The 18996-nt window shown below is 46.2% G+C and overlaps 2 protein-coding genes across 2 annotated transcripts in view; both read right to left on the bottom strand.

The window, feature by feature from the left end:
- Positions 1 to 5402: 5402 nt before the first annotated feature.
- LOC140217182 (uncharacterized) lies at positions 5403 to 11283 on the bottom strand. Its single transcript, XM_072287581.1, has one exon. The coding sequence runs from the start codon at positions 11139 to 11141 to the stop codon at positions 6735 to 6737; it is 4407 nt and encodes a 1468-aa protein (XP_072143682.1). The 5' UTR covers positions 11142 to 11283; the 3' UTR covers positions 5403 to 6734.
- Positions 11284 to 17405: 6122 nt separating this feature from the next.
- LOC126531931 (uncharacterized) overlaps positions 17406 to 18996 on the bottom strand; it is a 110158-nt gene continuing 108567 nt past the window's right edge. The window contains exon 9 of the mRNA XM_050179652.3: positions 17406 to 17556. Within this exon, the coding sequence (XP_050035609.2) occupies positions 17429 to 17556 (128 nt within the window). The 3' untranslated portion in view covers positions 17406 to 17428. The remainder of the gene's footprint in view (positions 17557 to 18996) is intronic.

Here is an 18996-nt window from a genome sequence, read left to right as displayed (position 1 = left end):
CTACTGTTACCCTCTTATTATTGCTGTATAATTCGTGAAGGTTGCCCACTATGCCCTTATGAATTAGGAATCCTAATCCATACTGCTTCTTATCTGGAATTCCCCTACAACAGAGGACGTGTTCATTTGTCAGCACTGTGTGACTCATCAGCTCTTCTAACCTCACTAAGGGTAATGATGTCCCAATGAATGCCTGATAGATCATCATAGAGACCTATTAGGCTAGCTTCACTCGAAAGTGTTCGGGTGTTAAACGTTGCAAGGGTCAGTTTCCATTGTCCTTTGTCAGTAGTGTCGCATTATCACAGCGAAGCTTTATACCTCTACGTGTCCATAAATTTGAACCGTTTGTGGGCAAAAAGCTGGAGGCACTATCCACTGAGTTCCTTGCAGCACCACCAGCTGACGCTTGCGTCCGCGAATCCGCAGAAGCTAAGGCGCCGTCGTTGCGGAAAAAAAAAAAGAACCAGAAAGGTCGACTGCGCACATAGTGTTCACCGCAAGCATTTACCGGTAAAGATTGAGGTTGCATGAACTGCAGTTGATGGGAAGCGGCAATTGTAGCATACGAAGCAGGGTGTGACATAAGTGCAATTTCGTATGTAAAGGCAGAAGCACTTAGTAATTGACTTCTTGTGCTCTAATAGCGGCATGGAAAGGCTATGTACAGTTAGGACTCCAGAGGAGCAGCGTGAAGACGATGAGGGGCATCAGGAGAAGCAACTTCGATATTGTTACCTCTCAAAAGAGCGATGAGCATTGCTTCGACGCTTCCCACGAGGCAACCCACTTGGCAACCAACGAGGCAACCCAGCCCGACGAATCACAGACGGAAACGAGGCGCGTGAGCTGGGCGTGTCTGCTGCTACACTTTTCGTCGAAATAAAATATGTTTGCGCTTTCTTTACCTCAATTCCGATGCGATATTCGAATTCAGAGGGTTGAAAACCACGGCGTACTGCTCTTCACTCATTTTTTCTGGAAAACCTTTCAGCTTCCCTTTAAGCAGGGTAAAGAACCCCAGGTGGTCAAAAATTTCCGGAGTCCTCCACTACGGCGTGCCTCATAATCAGAAAGTGGTTTTGGCACGTAAAACCCCATAATTAAATTTTAATTTAAGCAGGGTACGGAAGCTCCCTATACGTCCCTTGGGACACTCGGTCCTATGGCTATACGCGGTGGTAGCGCTGCTTCCACCACTGGTGGTTGTCGAGTACCGAACTGGAAATCATTTACATACAAAAAATGCCTCCATGACGTCACTCATGAAGTAAGAAGGTAGCGGGAGAGGGCCCGGTTCCGGGAGGTGGAGGCTTGTCGCGAATGCCTCCTTTCCCACTTCGCATGCAAGCGGGCTGTGGTCGTGCTCTCATGCAGGTCCGCTGGTCGCGCGACGACGTTGGTCAAATTGCGTAGCAGTACGCGCTGAAGTGTGTCAGGCTTAAGAAACCCTTCTTTTTTTTCTACCGCGTTTACCTTGGAAGCTTCTTTTTGTTTTATAAAGCACTGGAAAAGGGCTCGTACGCACCCTGCAGTGCTAAGAAATTTTCATGAAAAATATTCATGCACAGACCACCGTGAACTGCCCATATTCGCAGGTAATGTTTTACGATTCGTCATTTTGTGAAAGTAGTCCCTTTGAAATTCCCGACGTGTGCTTATGTTAGGGGCTACAATTTAACTAGTCCACAGATATAGCGGAGGATGGTAGAAATAAAATAACTTCCGGGAACCATCAATTGTTAATTTTGTTGGTGCTGTGAAGTATATCAACTACAGCTGACCGGGTTCTCAGTCGGCCAAAACTCAACACAAGTAAAAGTTGAACGTTCTTGTTTTTATTCGCGCATTCCTTACTGAAAAAAGACTGACGCAGTGGGAAAGTGCCAAACTGCAGAAGCAATTTTCATCTAAACTGCAATTTGAAAATAATGTGCGCGCATAGATTCCAGAAGATCCAAACCATTGCCAGAATGAACCATCACGGGATGGTCGCAAGAAATTTGACTATACCGTATGTCATGACTGTGACACATTTTGTGGCTTACACAAAGAAGGTAGAGAAGAATACATGCATTTCATTAACAGTATGAGAAGTAAGGGCCCACAGAATTTTAAGCTGGCTACAGGCATCCACAGACACAGGAAGTAGCCGATAATGGCTGTTATTACTTGAACTACATGCGGACGAAAGAGCCTATTTCTATAGCGCTTACAGACGCATATAATCTGCCTATCGTCATACTTTGCGTCATATTCCTATATACAGAAATGAACGATGAGTACTAGGACAATATTTTGATAAAACAGGAACGCAAGGAACGAGCATTTAAAAGAGCCAGAAACTTAATAGCACGCTTCATTGCAAGGGAGATCACCAGCTCGTACCTAATTAGCCTTATTAGCCTATACTTGTATTACTGATATTATTAAATACAGTTTGCCGGCATAACATTGAGCCTCGTCTATAACACAGATGGTCAAAAACTTGCACACACCGAAGCTCAGCGTAAAGCAAGGTAACTAAGCAATAAATACAAACACGTACTTAAGCTCTTCATTAGAAGTTTTTCAAGCATTTTGACCGCCTCGATTATCTCTCTCGAGAACTGATTGATGTGTCCAGAAACAATCCCGCTTGTTTTAACTCAGGCACACATGGTTTGGTAAGACGACATGTAGACGTATCACCACAATTACGGCAGTGTCAGCTAAGCTGGCTCTGGTTGCCGTCACTTGCATTCTTCTTGTGCTCTTTTAGTCTGGTGTTCATGAATCTGCCAGTCTGCCCAATTTACTCGCGTCCGCAAGACAACGACACGCCATATAGGTCAAAAAAAAATTTGGTGTCGAATCATGCAAGATTTTTCTCCTTGCACGAATTTGTTTTTTGCAAATGATTGAACCTTTTAGCGGAGTCAAAAACAGGTCGCAAAAACAGGACGTAGGAAATATACACCTCAATCAAATCCAAAAGAAACACTAACGAGTACTCCACAACTGTTTTGAAAGGGAACGGCACCTAACCTGTCAGTGGCCTCTTTAACACACAATAGTAGTGCATGATATCCTGCTAAAACTATAGTAAAAAAAAGTCGGTTATATCAATCGAAAACGCTGACACATTTGCATTCTTATGCTACTGCAAACATTCAACAACCTGCGTGGAATCGGCAACTATGAATGAGTCTTCGATCTTAAGCAGGGCCAACTTATCTTGCAGAAAAAATCCAAACATTTCTGCTATGGTTCCTTCTCTGAAATAATCGTATCAAGCGGACAGCCCTCCTTAAGAGTCGTTGCAGAAAAAAAAAATTAACTAACAAGTCTTTTTCTTCCGCATTTTCTTAACAAATGATTGCATTCCTTACCGTCTCCAGAGTTTCGTTGCTGCTGCCCTGGTATTCTTAAAGCGCATTTGGCCATCTTACTCAAATTTTTGGTTGTGGCTTCGGCAGCTTTCCTTCGGAACACGTCATGAGGAAAAACGGCAGACCAACTCTGTTTATCGTCCGACAGAACACAAAGGCGGTTGTTTGAGACAGACAAGAAAGTCACACACTCTTTTCAACGACACTTGCAAGAGGCCTGCCTGCATTGCAACATACCTGAAAATAATAATTGTCTACAAACATTGCACTTTCATCAGTTAAGTCCAGCCATGCGGGAACCCAACGCGGGGTGACCACGTACTAGACGTCCTCTTAACAAATCTTCGAGGCCACGCTGGGGCCCACGTACTAGAACCAATAAGCGATCATAAGGTCGTGCAGTGCACTTTTGCATTGAAACCTCCCGATCAATATAGAGTGAACAAAATGCATTCTCAACTAGGCACGTGGTCGCGCCGGCAGAATGATTGCAGTAGCCACGTTTACAGCTGACTTTGCAAACCTTTCAAAACAAACCCGTAAATGATCATAGGGGCTTTGTTAAACTCAAAGAAATTGATACTGCCTGTACAGCATGTAAATACATTCACATGCAAGTATCTCGGAGTGCATTTCCCACCTTACTATCACGGACAGGACAAGTCGAAACAGTTTGCTTCGAGGTATCCTACACACTTAGCGATTTGTGCTGCAAATTAACCCATTAAGACCCACGTTAGAACTGCCAGTACAACTTACCTGAGGGCTTAAACAATGAAATAAAGCCCAAAGATAACATCTTCAAATATACTATCGACAAATATGTATTCGTTCTGAAGTTACAATAATATACTACGTCTACTAAAATGGGCGCATGGGGCTTCAATTATAAAAGCTATTGACATTGCGCTGCCATCGACTTGTGTGAAACTATTAAAGCATCATCATTCGAGGCACAAAATGCCCGCGCACTTATCACATCTCAGTGATGATCGGCCGTGACAATGTCCGCATCTCAGCTGTTTTACGATTTGTTTCCTGGTAGTGGCCGTTACCCTCCACCATGAGCGCCCAAACACACATATAGCAATATCCAGCAAGCACGGCAATCACAACACCTACAACGCGACTGCGGCTAAGGTGCCTGAACTATGCTATTTCAGTTAATGAATTTTGGCGGAATATTGTTGCAGGCTTTGCTAACTGACAAAAACCGCAGACGTCGACTCTTTTTCGTACAAGATTTCTTTATGCAACGTCAAAAATAAATAATTGTTACATACAGTATCGTATAAATATTTGGGTGTTCACCTAACCGAAAACCTCTCCTGGGCAGATCACATTTCAGCCATCTGCGCAAAAAGCTTCAAGGACATTAGGTTACCTACGTCTTAATCTAGGTAATTCACCTTCCAACATACGCAAATTGGCCTATCAGACATTTCTTCGTCCACTTTCTAGTATAAGTGTTTTACGTTAAATTTTACTCGTGTTCTTTCCTTGAAGTGTACCTTTGTGGCATTTGATTTTTTCGAGTTTTTTCCTTTTTCATGTTTTGATCTTCGTAGTAATGTTGATGAGCCCTACAGTAATGTTTCGTTCGTTCTCTGTCCTAGCTTCACCGCTGGAACTTGAAGCTTCTCGGACGATGATCGGCAGTTGTTGATCAAACGCAGGCAGGAAACGATGCAGATCAGATGTACAAGAAATATTTATAGTTGAACTTTTCTATATACATGGCAGGTAAAACAAATACATTACAAACATGAAAAATTGAGAAACAAAGTCTCACTCATCGACTGTCTCAATGACTGTTAGAGCCCAGACTCGTTTTAACGTACATAGTACGGAGGCTCACTGATCTATCAGCAATCCTGATTTCAGCCAAGTCTGAGGGACAGCATGTCGTCCCGATTTTTATAGCCCAAATATACAAAGAAAAAAAAGGCGGTAGGGCCGTTGGCCCGTCCCACAGGTTCAGTTGCCAATCAGAGTCAACCGTTTGTTAAGCCACAAGCCAGAGGGATGGGCTTACTCTTAAAAATAAACATATTGGAAAACAAAGCTCTTTTCCTTTTTCCCCAAAACTCCGTTGCCCTCTCGTTTCTACGTAGTTAGTGACGGGCTCAGCAAAACACGCCAGGCCCGAACAAGTTATCGCTAGACCGCCTCAAATCCCAACGGCGTCTAGGCCGCAAATGTCTCGGAAGCAGGGGCATCGACACCACGTAGTGCCGCTGTACTCAAAGTTTGGTCGTGTGGGAGACGGATGGCCCTCCTTGTCCTTCAAACTTATTGTCTACAAGACAAAGTTCTCCGAGTGCGTGTTTACAAGACGCCGCCGTCCGAATGCACTCTTCACGTGTACACCGCACCCCTACAGCGTGCACTGTAAGCTGACCTTCGACACCCCACAGGCAGTCGCACCCAACAACACGGCTGGCGATTTCGTTCCGGACGCGTAGAAGAATAGATTCCTTCTCCGTATATGCGGCACAGGGTCAAGTTTGTTAAGCCCTTCTTAACCTCGCCGGCGCCTCCAATTAGTCAGGCACTCGGGCGGCAGACCCACGATACCGCGTACAGCGGTCCCTTTCCAGGCAGGACTGTGCAGACTCGTGCGACCGTCGGCAGACTGCCAACCCCTTGCGCACAATACCGACTTCCCGGAATCGGCACTCGCCCGCCTGGCCTCTGCCGCGACGCGTCACCGAAAACCGCGCGGTCCGTGACCCCACATAATACAGAAACGGTTGCCCCGCTGACATGGGGGGGGGAGTGAACCCCCTCTCTATACACACCGCACGTGGCCCGATTCGTGACACTTAAGCACACGAACAATCAGAGCGACCTTACACGTCCCTCCTAAAGAGTATACTGGGCTCACAATGTTCCCAGCTATACTACAAGAGCCAAAGGGTGCTGTATCCTAGAATTTAGGCTCTGAAAGTTCCGTCAAAGAAAATTGACATATGCTGCCCAACACGGGTGCTGCGGAGTCCGTAAGGAACAGGAAAATGAACTGAAAGGACCGAGAAAAAAAAACAATTTTCTCACAGCGATAAAAGAAAAGGGCGAAAGATCAACACATTCATGGCAGTGAGCATGCAAAAGAAATACTCATGTATGTACAGTAACACTCCAACGCACTGCACGGCACAACAGCAGAAAAGTGACATATGCAGGTTATATACATATATAGTATGTCCAGTCTTATAACCCTCACACACATGGACGACAACAACCACAAAAAGTTTGATCAAGGCTGAACTGTCCCACGCACACGTCCTTCGGGTGAACGGGAACATTCACGCCTGTCCCAGCTGGCATGGCTGTTTTTGTCTATCCTTTCTTTTCTGCTCTTTACTCGATTGGCTCCCATGAACGATTCGAGAGCCTTGATAATGCATCAGCATTGGCGTTACATGTTCCTTTCCGGTGACGCACCGTTACATTGTAGCGCTGTAGTGAAAGCGCCCATCTTGCTAACTTGGCCCCCTGCGGGGTGCTGGTTGTCAAATATGACAATGGGTTATGATCAGAGACAACATTCACCACTGCTCCGAAAAGCCAGTAGTCAAATTTCTTGAGTGCCCAAATAATAGCAAAGGCTTCTCTCTCTATAGTCGACCAGCGCGCCTGTGTCGGGTTAAAGCGATGGCTAGCAAAAGCGATTGGCTTTTCTTTTCCGTCCGCTGACATTTGAGCTAAACAGGCACCGGCCGCCGTCGCCGACGCATCAGTGAATAGCCAGTACGGCTGATGAGGCTCAGGAGTGTTCATGGCGACAGCCTGACAGAGAGCTAATTTCAGACTTTCGAACGCGCACTGCGCTTCTTCCGACCATGGAATTGAATTAGGAACTCCTCGCCTTGTCAAAGCTGTAAGCGGGCTCGCCACGTCGGCGTAGTTTGCGACATAGTCCCGATAATACCCGCAAAGCCCCAACAGACTTCGCAACTCTTTCTTTGTGTGAGGTGGCACAAGGCCTTCTATGGCAGCTATCTTCTCAGGGTCTGGTGCATGAGTTCCAGAGCCAACTATGTGTCCCAAATAGCGGATATGAGTTTGCGCTACCTGGCATTTTTCAGGGCTGGCTTTCAGCCCAGCATCACTTAGCAGTTTAAGCACTATGTCTACATGCTGCAGGTGTTCTTTCCAGGTATTTGAAAATATTGCAATGTCATCTAGGTACGCTGACGCATAAGCTTGGTGTGCAGCCAGCAATGAATTAACCATCCGTTGAAAGGTAGCCGCAGAGTTTTTCAGCCCAAATGGCATTACCTTCCATGCGTAGTGCCCATCATGTGTCACGAATGCCGTAAGATGTTCGCTCTGGGGTTCCATCGGTACCTGCCAGTAGCCTCTCCTCAGATCGACGACTGTTATAAAATTCGAGTGACCAACTCGGAAGATCAGCTCCCGTGGATTGGTCATTGGAAAGGCGTCTACCCTAGTCACGGCATTAAGCGTTCTATAATCGACGCACATGCGCACTGACCCGTCTTTCTTACCAACACACACAACCGGGTGTGCAAATTCGCTCTCCACAGGATATATGAGGCCCAACTCAAGAAGCTCTTTCACTTGCCTACTAACCTCTTTCTTTAGTAGTTCAGGGACTCTGTAAGGAAACGTCCTCTTTGGTTTACATCCTTCCTCCAGTTCGATGCGGTGTCGCCCTACTAGCGCCCTCCCAGGCTTTCCGTCAAAGACGCAGCGATGTTTCTCAAATACCGCCTCGATTTCCGTGCGTGCATCTGAACCCAAATGAGCTAGCTTGTCTTCAGTTATTGCGTGCTCGCTCACTGAAGTGCATACAGCTTGCGGCGCGTATTCCACCTCACCAAATTCTCCGTCTTCCTCGAACACTACCCCCACATGACTCACTCTAGCGTAGTACGGCCTGAGTCGGTTAGCGTGCACTACCGAAGTCTTTCTGTCATTTATTTGCAAGCGATACGAGTGTTCTCTCTCTCTCCCAATAACTGTGAAAGGACCCAACCACCTGGCGGCCATCTTGGTTGCCCGATCTGTGTCAAAGAGGAGTACTTGGTCCCCGACCTTAAATTCTTTAGTCCGTGCCCTCCTATTGTAAGCTTCAGCATATTTGCTCTGGCGCTCGGTGCTTGTCAACTCAGCTACACTCGCGGCTAGTTCTAGTTGCTCCCGCAGCTGCTGCAAATACTTGGCAGGTTTCTCTCTCAGAGTTGAGGGCACCGCGATCTCACCCGTCCAAGTTTGCTGCAATATTGATAGGGGCCCATTTGGGTTTCTACCGTACAATAGCCTGAACGGCGCCACCCCGGTGGTATCATGCGGCACTTCGCGATAAGCCCACAGAACAAATGGGATGAGCTTGTCCCAGTTTCTTCGGTCCCGCTCCATTACATGATACAACATATTTTTGAGGACTCTGTTCCATCTCTCAACCACTCCATTGCTCTCAGGGTGTTCGGCAGTGGAGAACCTGGGTGAACAACCCAGTTTTTCTAACATTAGCTGTGTCAGTTGAGCTTTAAAGTTCGTGCCTTGGTCTGAACAGATCGTTTCCGGCACTCCAGTACGACTGAAAATTTCCAGTAAAGCCTCGCACGTGGCCCTCGCTGTCAGGGATCGGAGCGGCACTACCTCAGGCCATCTCGTGCAAAGATCGACAAGACACAAAGCATATTTGTGGCCCCTCGCAGATGGCACCTCAATAGGCCCAATGACGTCCACATTGACCACCTGAAATGGATGCTCCGGTCGCGTAAGCGGCGTGATGGGGACTTTATCGCTCTGACGGCTATCTGAACGTGTTTGACACTGGTGGCACGTCTGACAATGCCCAGCGATTTCCTTCTCCATTCCTGGCCAGAAGAAACTGTACTTTATCCGGAGCTTTGTCTTTTTCGTCCCTAAGTGTCCACCCCACAATGACTCATGCGCGAGCTGCAATACCTCATTGCGCTTTTCTTCTGGTAGGACCAGTTGTCTGACCTTGACTCCCGCTAAGGAATCCCAATGGTACAAAAGTCCATCTGACACGAACATGCCAGCTTTACCGTTTCTCGCATCATTCCAGGCCTTTTTCAGGCTTTCATCGGCAAGCTGAGCAGCTCGAAATTTCTCCCGCTGACTGGGCGCCCCAGTGACATCTTGTATCAAACTATTCTCTTGCAATGCAGGGATGTTGTCTGTCGTTTCTTCGCAACTAAGACCGCAGTCTGGCTCAGTGTTATCGACTATTTCGACTGATCGGACTCCCACGGAATTGGCTACCCGCGGAATATTTTCTCGTCCAAACTCGTCTTTTTCCTGCGCCTGCAGTAGTTCCCAATCTTCCTTTGACAACAGGCAGTCAACCCCATTTGCAAGTTCGTCTGTAACTGCACACACCAGGTCGATCCTCTGCGGTTGTATCACAGCCCCCGGGCAATGCATGCCTACGGGCAGCGTAGCTAGGTTAGCTCGAATGGTCTTTCCGAATGCCGACTCGAGTCTTACTGTTCCCGATGGCTCCTGTAAAACGACGGGCAGCATGCTTTTACGGACGACCGTTATCTCACTACCTGTGTCCAATACAGCTTCCGTTGCTATATCACCGCACATGATAGGGATAAGGTCCAGCTTTGACCTCCCTGAGCTAGCATTTTGAGCCAAGATTTCTACTCTAGCGCTAAGCACCCTTTCTTGCTCTGGTGGAGGTTCTTCACTCACAACAGCAACCTTCTGTACCCTTTGTTTTTGCACAGTCGGTGCCTTCCCCTGTTGTTCTTTATTTGAAGTTTTTGGGCAGTCTCTGGCTAGGTGTCCCTGTATATGACACACGTGGCATTTTAAATTTGTCCTCTGCGGGCTAGCTAGTTTTGCTTGCTGCGTCAATGAGGCTGTTGCGGCCGGCTTAGTTGCTCGTCCTTTCCCTTTAGCTTGCTCGAAAGTCTCCAGCACCTTTGCCACCTCCACTGGCTTAAACCACTCTTCGCCCTCCCGCAAAAGAACATATTCCAGGGCTTCTGAGCCTATACTGGCTTTCATACGGTCAGCGACCATAAGCTCCGTCATAGCTTCTTTTGTGTTTGCATTGCGAGATTGTAGGTAGTAGGCCAAATAAGTTCTAGCGCGAGACGCGAACTGAGCCCAAGTTTCCTCCTTTCGTTTCGATGCCCTTTCAAACCTCCCCAAGTATTCAGCTGGCGTGAGCTTAAGTTCATCTAATACTGCCTTCTTTACAGTCTCGTAATCTGTACATTCCTCGTCATTGAGGCCACGCAACAGATAACGGACCCGCTCGGCCAGCGCAGGCATGATCAAATGTACACGGCTGTGTTCCGGTACTTGAAAAGATAAAAACAACTTTTCAACCTCATCAAACCATATCGGAACGTCAGCGTCACACGGCAACCGGTATGCCTTAAGCACTTTAGCACATTGTGATATTCCATCCGTGCTGGCACGGCGGAGATCACTTCCTTCCGACACCGAAGGCGGCCTGCCCGACTGCTCAAGCTCCACTCTCCGTAGAGCAATGCGCTCGCACTCTAGCTGTAGGCGCACCTTTTCTAGCTCCATCTCCAGGCGTCTCACCGCCATGGCCTCTGGATCTGTCGTGCTCGGAGCCTGCGAAGCGCCTTGCGTCTCACTATCCATTTCAGTATCCGACGTCTCAGACTCGGTCTCTCCGACGCGTTGTAGTTCCTGCCGTCTCTGACCCTCTCTTTGTTCAGATGTCGTATCAATGTTTACGCTAGCCTCAATCGCATTTGCTGTTCTGCGCGTGAACACCATTAACCCCACTGAACAACAGCCATGCCAACCTAGACAAAACGCAAGGAATCCCGCTCACCCGTTGCTGCTGGGGGCGCCGCCTGACGTCCTCGTCCAGATGAATTGCAACCGTTGCGGAATTGGCTGGTGGCCCTCTGTTGCCTTGCGCCTGGCTCGCTGCTCGTTGCTCGTTGTGGGGCTTGCCGATCCTGTCGGCTGCGCCAGTAATGTTTCGTTCGTTCTCTGTCCTAGCTTCACCGCTGGAACTTGAAGCTTCTCGGACGATGATCGGCAGTTGTTGATCAAACGCAGGCAGGAAACGATGCAGATCAGATGTACAAGAAATATTTATAGTTGAACTTTTCTATATACATGGCAGGTAAAACAAATACATTACAAACATGAAAAATTGAGAAACAAAGTCTCACTCATCGACTGTCTCAATGACTGTTAGAGCCCAGACTCGTTTTAACGTACATAGTACGGAGGCTCACTGATCTATCAGCAATCCTGATTTCAGCCAAGTCTGAGGGACAGCATGTCGTCCCGATTTTTATAGCCCAAATATACAAAGAAAAAAAAGGCGGTAGGGCCGTTGGCCCGTCCCACAGGTTCAGTTGCCAATCAGAGTCAACCGTTTGTTAAGCCACAAGCCAGAGGGATGGGCTTACTCTTAAAAATAAACATATTGGAAAACAAAGCTCTTTTCCTTTTTCCCCAAAACTCCGTTGCCCTCTCGTTTCTACGTAGTTAGTGACGGGCTCAGCAAAACACGCCAGGCCCGAACAAGTTATCGCTAGACCGCCTCAAATCCCAACGGCGTCTAGGCCGCAAATGTCTCGGAAGCAGGGGCATCGACACCACGTAGTGCCGCTGTACTCAAAGTTTGGTCGTGTGGGAGACGGATGGCCCTCCTTGTCCTTCAAACTTATTGTCTACAAGACAAAGTTCTCCGAGTGCGTGTTTACAAGACGCCGCCGTCCGAATGCACTCTTCACGTGTACACCGCACCCCTACAGCGTGCACTGTAAGCTGACCTTCGACACCCCACAGGCAGTCGCACCCAACAACACGGCTGGCGATTTCGTTCCGGACGCGTAGAAGAATAGATTCCTTCTCCGTATATGCGGCACAGGGTCAAGTTTGTTAAGCCCTTCTTAACCTCGCCGGCGCCTCCAATTAGTCAGGCACTCGGGCGGCAGACCCACGATACCGCGTACAGCGGTCCCTTTCCAGGCAGGACTGTGCAGACTCGTGCGACCGTCGGCAGACTGCCAACCCCTTGCGCACAATACCGACTTCCCGGAATCGGCACTCGCCCGCCTGGCCTCTGCCGCGACGCGTCACCGAAAACCGCGCGGTCCGTGACCCCACATAATACAGAAACGGTTGCCCCGCTGACATGGGGGGGGGAGTGAACCCCCTCTCTATACACACCGCACGTGGCCCGATTCGTGACACTTAAGCACACGAACAATCAGAGCGACCTTACACCTACATTGAGGCGTGTCTTTTGTACTAGACTTCAGAAGGCTGCTTACTCTTTTTTATGCGTTGATCTTGTAACCCCCTTACACAATTCCCCCATAGGGCCTGTAAGGTATTTTAAATAAAAAAATAAGAAAGGGCATCGCCGTCGTTGTCGTCACCTTCCTCTTCGTCCGTATCTTCAGCTCCTTCTGGCCGAACAATCACAATATCAATGTCCTCTTTTATGTTTGCTGCACTCGCTAATGCATTAAGAGCATAGCGCAAGCGCAAAAAATCACTTTGTTGCAAAGAAAGAACTCTGCATCCATGCTGGAAAATAACTAAAAGGTAGCGTCAATTTGTAACTGCCCACGCCCCCCCCCCCCTAACTATATCAAGTACACCAGACTTTGAATGCGTGTTGCTTTCTTTGTATTGAAGCCGCGGATTTGAGAGTTTGTTTCTAATTAAAACAGCGTTAAAAACACAATGGATGTATAAAAAGCAGGAGAGCAGAAATTCATTAAAAGCAAGTACGCATCCCAATTCGTGACCAGTCTGTCGTTTTGGTGCAATTAGCACGAAATTTTTAGATTTAGGTTAAACAGGAGAATGTACCTTTTGTTAGGGTGTGTGTGCATGTCCTCTGCGTACAAGATACCGAAAAAGCCAAAAGGAAATATTCAATTCTTCAAAAGGTAAGGGTGGGACACCAAGTGTAGTAGCTCTATTACAGTGGGCACTAATGGGTTAAACAATTGGGAGTAGACAACAAGAAAGTCTGCAGGAAGACTTCCGCCATCGTAGCTGAAGTGCTAGATAAACATGCGTGACACTGCCACTTGGCAAGTTGTATTTTTTTTTATTTCCGTTTTTTGTTATTCTTCCTATGTTTCAAGCACTAGCTTTTTATTTTCAGTTCCTTCGTGGATCGTGAATCATCATTGAAGCACTGGAATATTCTTTAAATACCCAAGGTCGAGCGCCAACAGTCCGCAACTATAACGCCCAGCAATCCGGTACATCTTTAGCGGCCGGACGCTTCTTTTGGGTGCCATGGCACATGTATGTTCAACATGAGAAATATGTATACAGTTAACTGGTGATTACTAACTTCTCCGGGTGAGTTGCAAACTTGCACACCTTGGTAAACTAAGCAAGTTTGCTAGGCTTTTATTCATTATCCGATGTATCTCAGTAAGGCTCACTCCATGATATAATGAGAAAGGACAAGTCGGTGGTTTTCCAAGTCGGATGAGTTGGATGGAAACCTGAATTCCATGATTATAAATCTGATTTCGTGCACCTGCGAGCATGCGTGATTTCGTGAGCACGTGTCTGAGTGATCCTGCAAGAATACAATCGTCGCGAGCTTTAGTTTGAGTGAGCCTAGGTTGGCATGATTTCTTGTAATATGGAGGTTGAACGAGACAAGCTGGATCAGTCTCAAATAAGGATGAGTCCGACTGAACAATGTTCAAATTGAGTTTTGGGAACATGATCGACTGCTAAACTGGGCATTAATTTTGTGCATAAGTTTGAAGAGGCTGTGCAAGGAGGTGTGTGATTATGGTGAGCGTCTTTGTCTACTTTACACACTTTTGGGCGGCCAAGTAACTTCGTATGTGTATGTACGTGTGTGCGTGTATGTATGTATGTATGTATGTATGTATATATGTGTGTGTGTGTATGTATGTATGTATGTATGTATGTATGTATGTATGTATGTATGTATGTATGTATGTATGTATGTATGTATGTATGTATGTATGTCCATGGACGAATGGGTAGTTAATCGGTGTACGAAGAAACACTTTGTTGACGCCTACTTTGATTAATGGGTATGTGCCAGTTTGTCGGCGCTAGTCTGTAGTCATTGGGTATCAGCCTGTCGATGTGTTCCGCCCTTCAATGAACGTATCTGACGCCAAATAGCCAAACCAGATATCTGCCACTCGGAATGGGCCGTTCTACAGTGATGAAAAAAATTACTTAGGCTTTTCCAATCCTGAGCAGAATGAAACCCAAGTCGGAAGCTTTCCTCGAGAACAGCGACCAGAAGCATTAGCGGGCTGCGTCGCAAGTGCCGGGGGTACGTGTCACATTTAAATGAACATCTTTAATGCCAACAGCTTAGCGAACACCGCCATAAATGGACTGGGTATGTGCCGCTCTACAATGAGCCTCTTGACCTCTTGGGTCACTGTTTATGTGCTCACTCAGTGTGCGGTATGCGAAGGAACGCTTCTCGACTTTCGAAGGCACCGGTGCGACGTTTCTTGTCTCAGAAACCATGAGCGGACTTCCCAGCAGTGCCGCTAGATTGCCTCATCTGTTCGCCTCACGACCCGCTTCAAAGCGTTCGCACGGATCAGCGTGCCAGACATTTTGGAGACCACGCGCAGGCTTCGCAGTCGTGTAGGCTCATCGGGCCGAGTAAAGTTAGGGAATCGTGAGAGAGTAATCGTGCTGCAGTACGTGCCTCATACATTACTTGCTTCATCGATGGCAACAGGTGGTGTCGCTACATTCGTTCCATGCTATACACTCATTACTGTCTACAGTCATCGTCAGATGGGTTATGCCGAACTTTTATTTGTCTTTTGATGAAAGTTACAGCGCAAACATGCGCTCGATGTACAGCTGTTGCATGGCGAAACAATCGTTCTCTCATGGGGCGACATTCTTTCGACAATCATTTGTTGGATTTGTTAGTGGGTCTGGAACACAGGTGCTATCAGAAAATCTCTCTGATTTACTGCACCAAAGCCTGGAAAACAATGAGGTGGCATTTGGGCTTTTTTTGGACGTAAAAAAAGCTTTCAACACAGTAAATCATCAAATTTTAATCTCTAAACTGTATTCATATGGATTTAGGGGTCCTTTTTTGTCGCTAATTAAATAATATCTTCACAATCGCTCACAAGTAGTCAGGTTTGGGCCTATCTGCAATGACGCGGTAAATCTGGTGTGCGGTGTCCCGCAAGGGTCTATCATATCTTCTTTGTTGTTCAACTTATATGTGAATGATATATGTGACCACGTGAAAGCATTCACCGTATTCCTTTATGCCGATGACACCTTACTAGTGTCAAGCAACCCTGATTTTTCATGTGCCCTGGCTAACCTTCAAGACGACGCTATTAAAGTTAGTGATTGGTTTGCCTCAAACTTAATAAAAATAAATAGCACCAAATCCAGACTTGTCTGTTTTCGTAACCCGCACAAAGATGTACCAGCGTCGCTGCCATATATTTACACCCTTCATATTGCTCTTTGTGCTCTTGTCAACCTATAGCTAGCGTCCAGTCGGTTAAGTACCTTGGTGTGCACATAGACAATGATCTGACGTGGAATACTCATTTGACCCACATTTGTAAGAAACTTAGAAGTGTTGCATGTTTGTTGTTTAATTTAAAAACCATGATGCCTTTTTCTATCAGAAAACTAATCGCCCAGGCTCTGGGGTATAGTGTTTTAAGATACGGTATGTGTTGTTCTTTTAAGTGCTCTTTCACATGGAAATGTCGAGTTAATAGGATTTTGAAAAACATCGCTACAAGCGTCCTCTACATGCCACAGGAGAATTTGCCCAGCAGTGTCTTTAGAAGAGCCGGTTTGCCTTCTTTTGAGAATCTTTTTCAACAAATCGTAGTACTGAAATATTTTTGGAGCAGTGCATACAGGCACATAAATACGAAACCGGTACCGCTGAGACATGTTCCTCGTTACCTTAAACCGAGAGTGCGCACTCACTACGGTAAAGCAACAAGACGCTATTATGTTCCTGCTATCTTCAATGAACTACCGGACGATGTATTTTCTTTGTCCACCCGCAAAACACTGAGAGTTGCTGTTCAAGCGTTAGAGAACCTTTAATATGTACTGATGTTATCAGTGCATCTTTGATAATGTGTGATGGTTGTGCCAAATGCACAACCAGCTTCTGATGGAGTTCTGGTGTGGCGCGTAGATTGCCGCGGCTGCCGGTTGTCGCCACACAAGCACTCTTGTGGCTTCGGCGCTTCCGTTTTGTATACTGTTTTTACTATACTGAATAAAGATTATTATTATTATTATTATTTCAGTGCAACATTCAGTGCAGGATTCTGTCTGAATATCGCTCAAATAACGGTCATACTCATGGCGCTCTCATCCTAATGTCGTGATGCCAAACACTGTAGCGTAACTTCCGATCTTTGCACGATATACTAGTTCAACATGTACTTGGAAGCGTTCATGTGTACTTCGTTGCGAAACTGCCTCCACAGCCAAATTAGACACTGAGTTTGAGTTAGTGATGGTGAATTGTGCAAATTTCTACATTGTTTTTTTTTGCATTCCTCCGCCATCAAAATACCGCGGCCACGGCCCGTAATAGACAGATAAAGCAACGCCATTAACGCTTTACATTGGCCCTGTTCATGACAGGCAGGTTAAACCAATAAACTGATTTTCTGTTTTGAAAAGAACGCCGAATTATGCGTGTATATGACACCTCTTACCGCAAACACATGTTCTGCACCCAGAACAAATGTCTGAGGAAGGCTATGTGTTCTTCAGACTTAATTATTCTACAAGTTTTATTATGTCAATGCAACTCACCGGAAATGTTTCACAGAAATTGTCACAAGCACTTTCATTACGATACATAATAAAATTTGTTGATCAGTAATATCTCCATGAGAATACAGTAGCATGCGTTAAGATGTTCGAGCCTTCAATCTGAGAAATAGTTATGGGCCGAGCATCATGAGCCGACTTTGTGTTCTGGTCCTTTTATAAAACAGACAATGAAATGGATACGGGCCATCGTACCCTCAAAACTTCTTTATTTATTACAAACATATTTTAGCAGCACACTGTTCCACGAGTGCTTTCCTGTTTATTTTTCCCATTTCATTCTTGGGCAAGAAGTCCAGGAAGAAGACACCTCCATAAAGTTGCTTGTGGACAGCCAAATTTTCTGGAAAGCGAGAAGAATAGAGTTCATCACAAACAAAACAGCATCATAAAAAATATGGGCAAGAAATAGTGCAGAACTTTCAATGTTGATAATGTACTACCATTTTCTATTACTGTGCTCATACATTTATTGATCTTCTTCTGTCTTTCTAATCGCAGTGCCGTGTGTGTGGACTCGTGTGAGTGTGACAACTTTATTGAACATCCTGCAAATTGATGGCCTAGGTGCAACACCCGCGCTCCATCGCGACGCGGGGGGCAACACAAGCACTCTGGCTCCCGACCGCTCCCCGCACTTGCTGGAGGGCCCAAAGTTGGGCCTGGAGATCTGAGCTACTTAGTGTGGCTCTTCTCATGGACCGAAATCTTTAGAAAAAAGGAGATGATATGCTGCAAAGTAGCTAATAAGGCATTGGATTCTGCAGCACAATGCGAACCAAAATAGCTACCTGTACAAATGAAGGTTGGCGCCGCGCGCCACAAGATTCAAACATTTCGCTACAAAGAGCATGTTTTGATTTTTGGCAATCATTATAAAGATATGTCCTGCAGGTATAAAAGTGCTAAAAAATGTTCAATCTAAAAGCCCTGCTAGTCGCTGACGCAGCCGAAAGCGGGAAAGAGCCTGATGAGGTGAAGCTAGTCCTCGTCAGGACGTTCGACAGTGCTAGACATATCATCGAAGCTTACACAATGCGCCAAGTTGGCATAACAAGTGTACGCCACTACTGTACTCGCATACACAAAAATCGTAAATTCCTTCATGGGATTCAAAACATTAATAAGCACGTGTTGAAATACGGCTCTTCAGCACGAACATAAATATTTCGAGAGTGAATGACGTGTCTTATATTTCATTCCAAATTTATTGTCGCTTTTATTGGTCCCAGCCTTTGGTTTGTTTATATTACGACTAGAGGTGCATAATTTTTGTGCTTGGGACTATGAAAACCTTTATCAGCATTGTACAAAAGACATTTTAAGCCAGGAGCAACAAGAGCTCCTGCAAATGCTATGGCTAAACCACAGAACAACACAAGAAGTTCCCACTCTAGCTTATCATGAATGACAAATGTCTCTGGATATGTGTGGATTTACAGGAGTCTAGTAAGGACATGGTTAGTGTCGGGTGCTCCTGCTACCCAACGGTGAGCACGTGGTGGCACGTGCATGAAGTCGCAGGTGAAATGTGCTTAAATACGAGGTGATACATCCTGGTGCGGTAAGTTGGATTGTCCTTGAGGAGCCATGAGACGATTACTTTCGTAACACCACGTTTGTCTGCCGACATTCTTTGGCACTGCTGTGCAAGCTGCGTGAGTGTGGCCCTTGTACCACCAATCTCATATTTTCATAGCACCGATGTCTCATATTTCTAAAAGATTTGCAGGCCAAGGTTCCTCAATTGATGATGTGGGGGTATGGGAGAACACAAAAGCAG

The sequence above is a fragment of the Dermacentor andersoni genome, chromosome 4, assembly GCF_023375885.2.
Source record: "Dermacentor andersoni chromosome 4, qqDerAnde1_hic_scaffold, whole genome shotgun sequence".
Taxonomy (NCBI): Eukaryota; Metazoa; Arthropoda; class Arachnida; order Ixodida; family Ixodidae; genus Dermacentor; species Dermacentor andersoni.
This window is presented reverse-complemented; position numbering and strand designations above follow the sequence as displayed.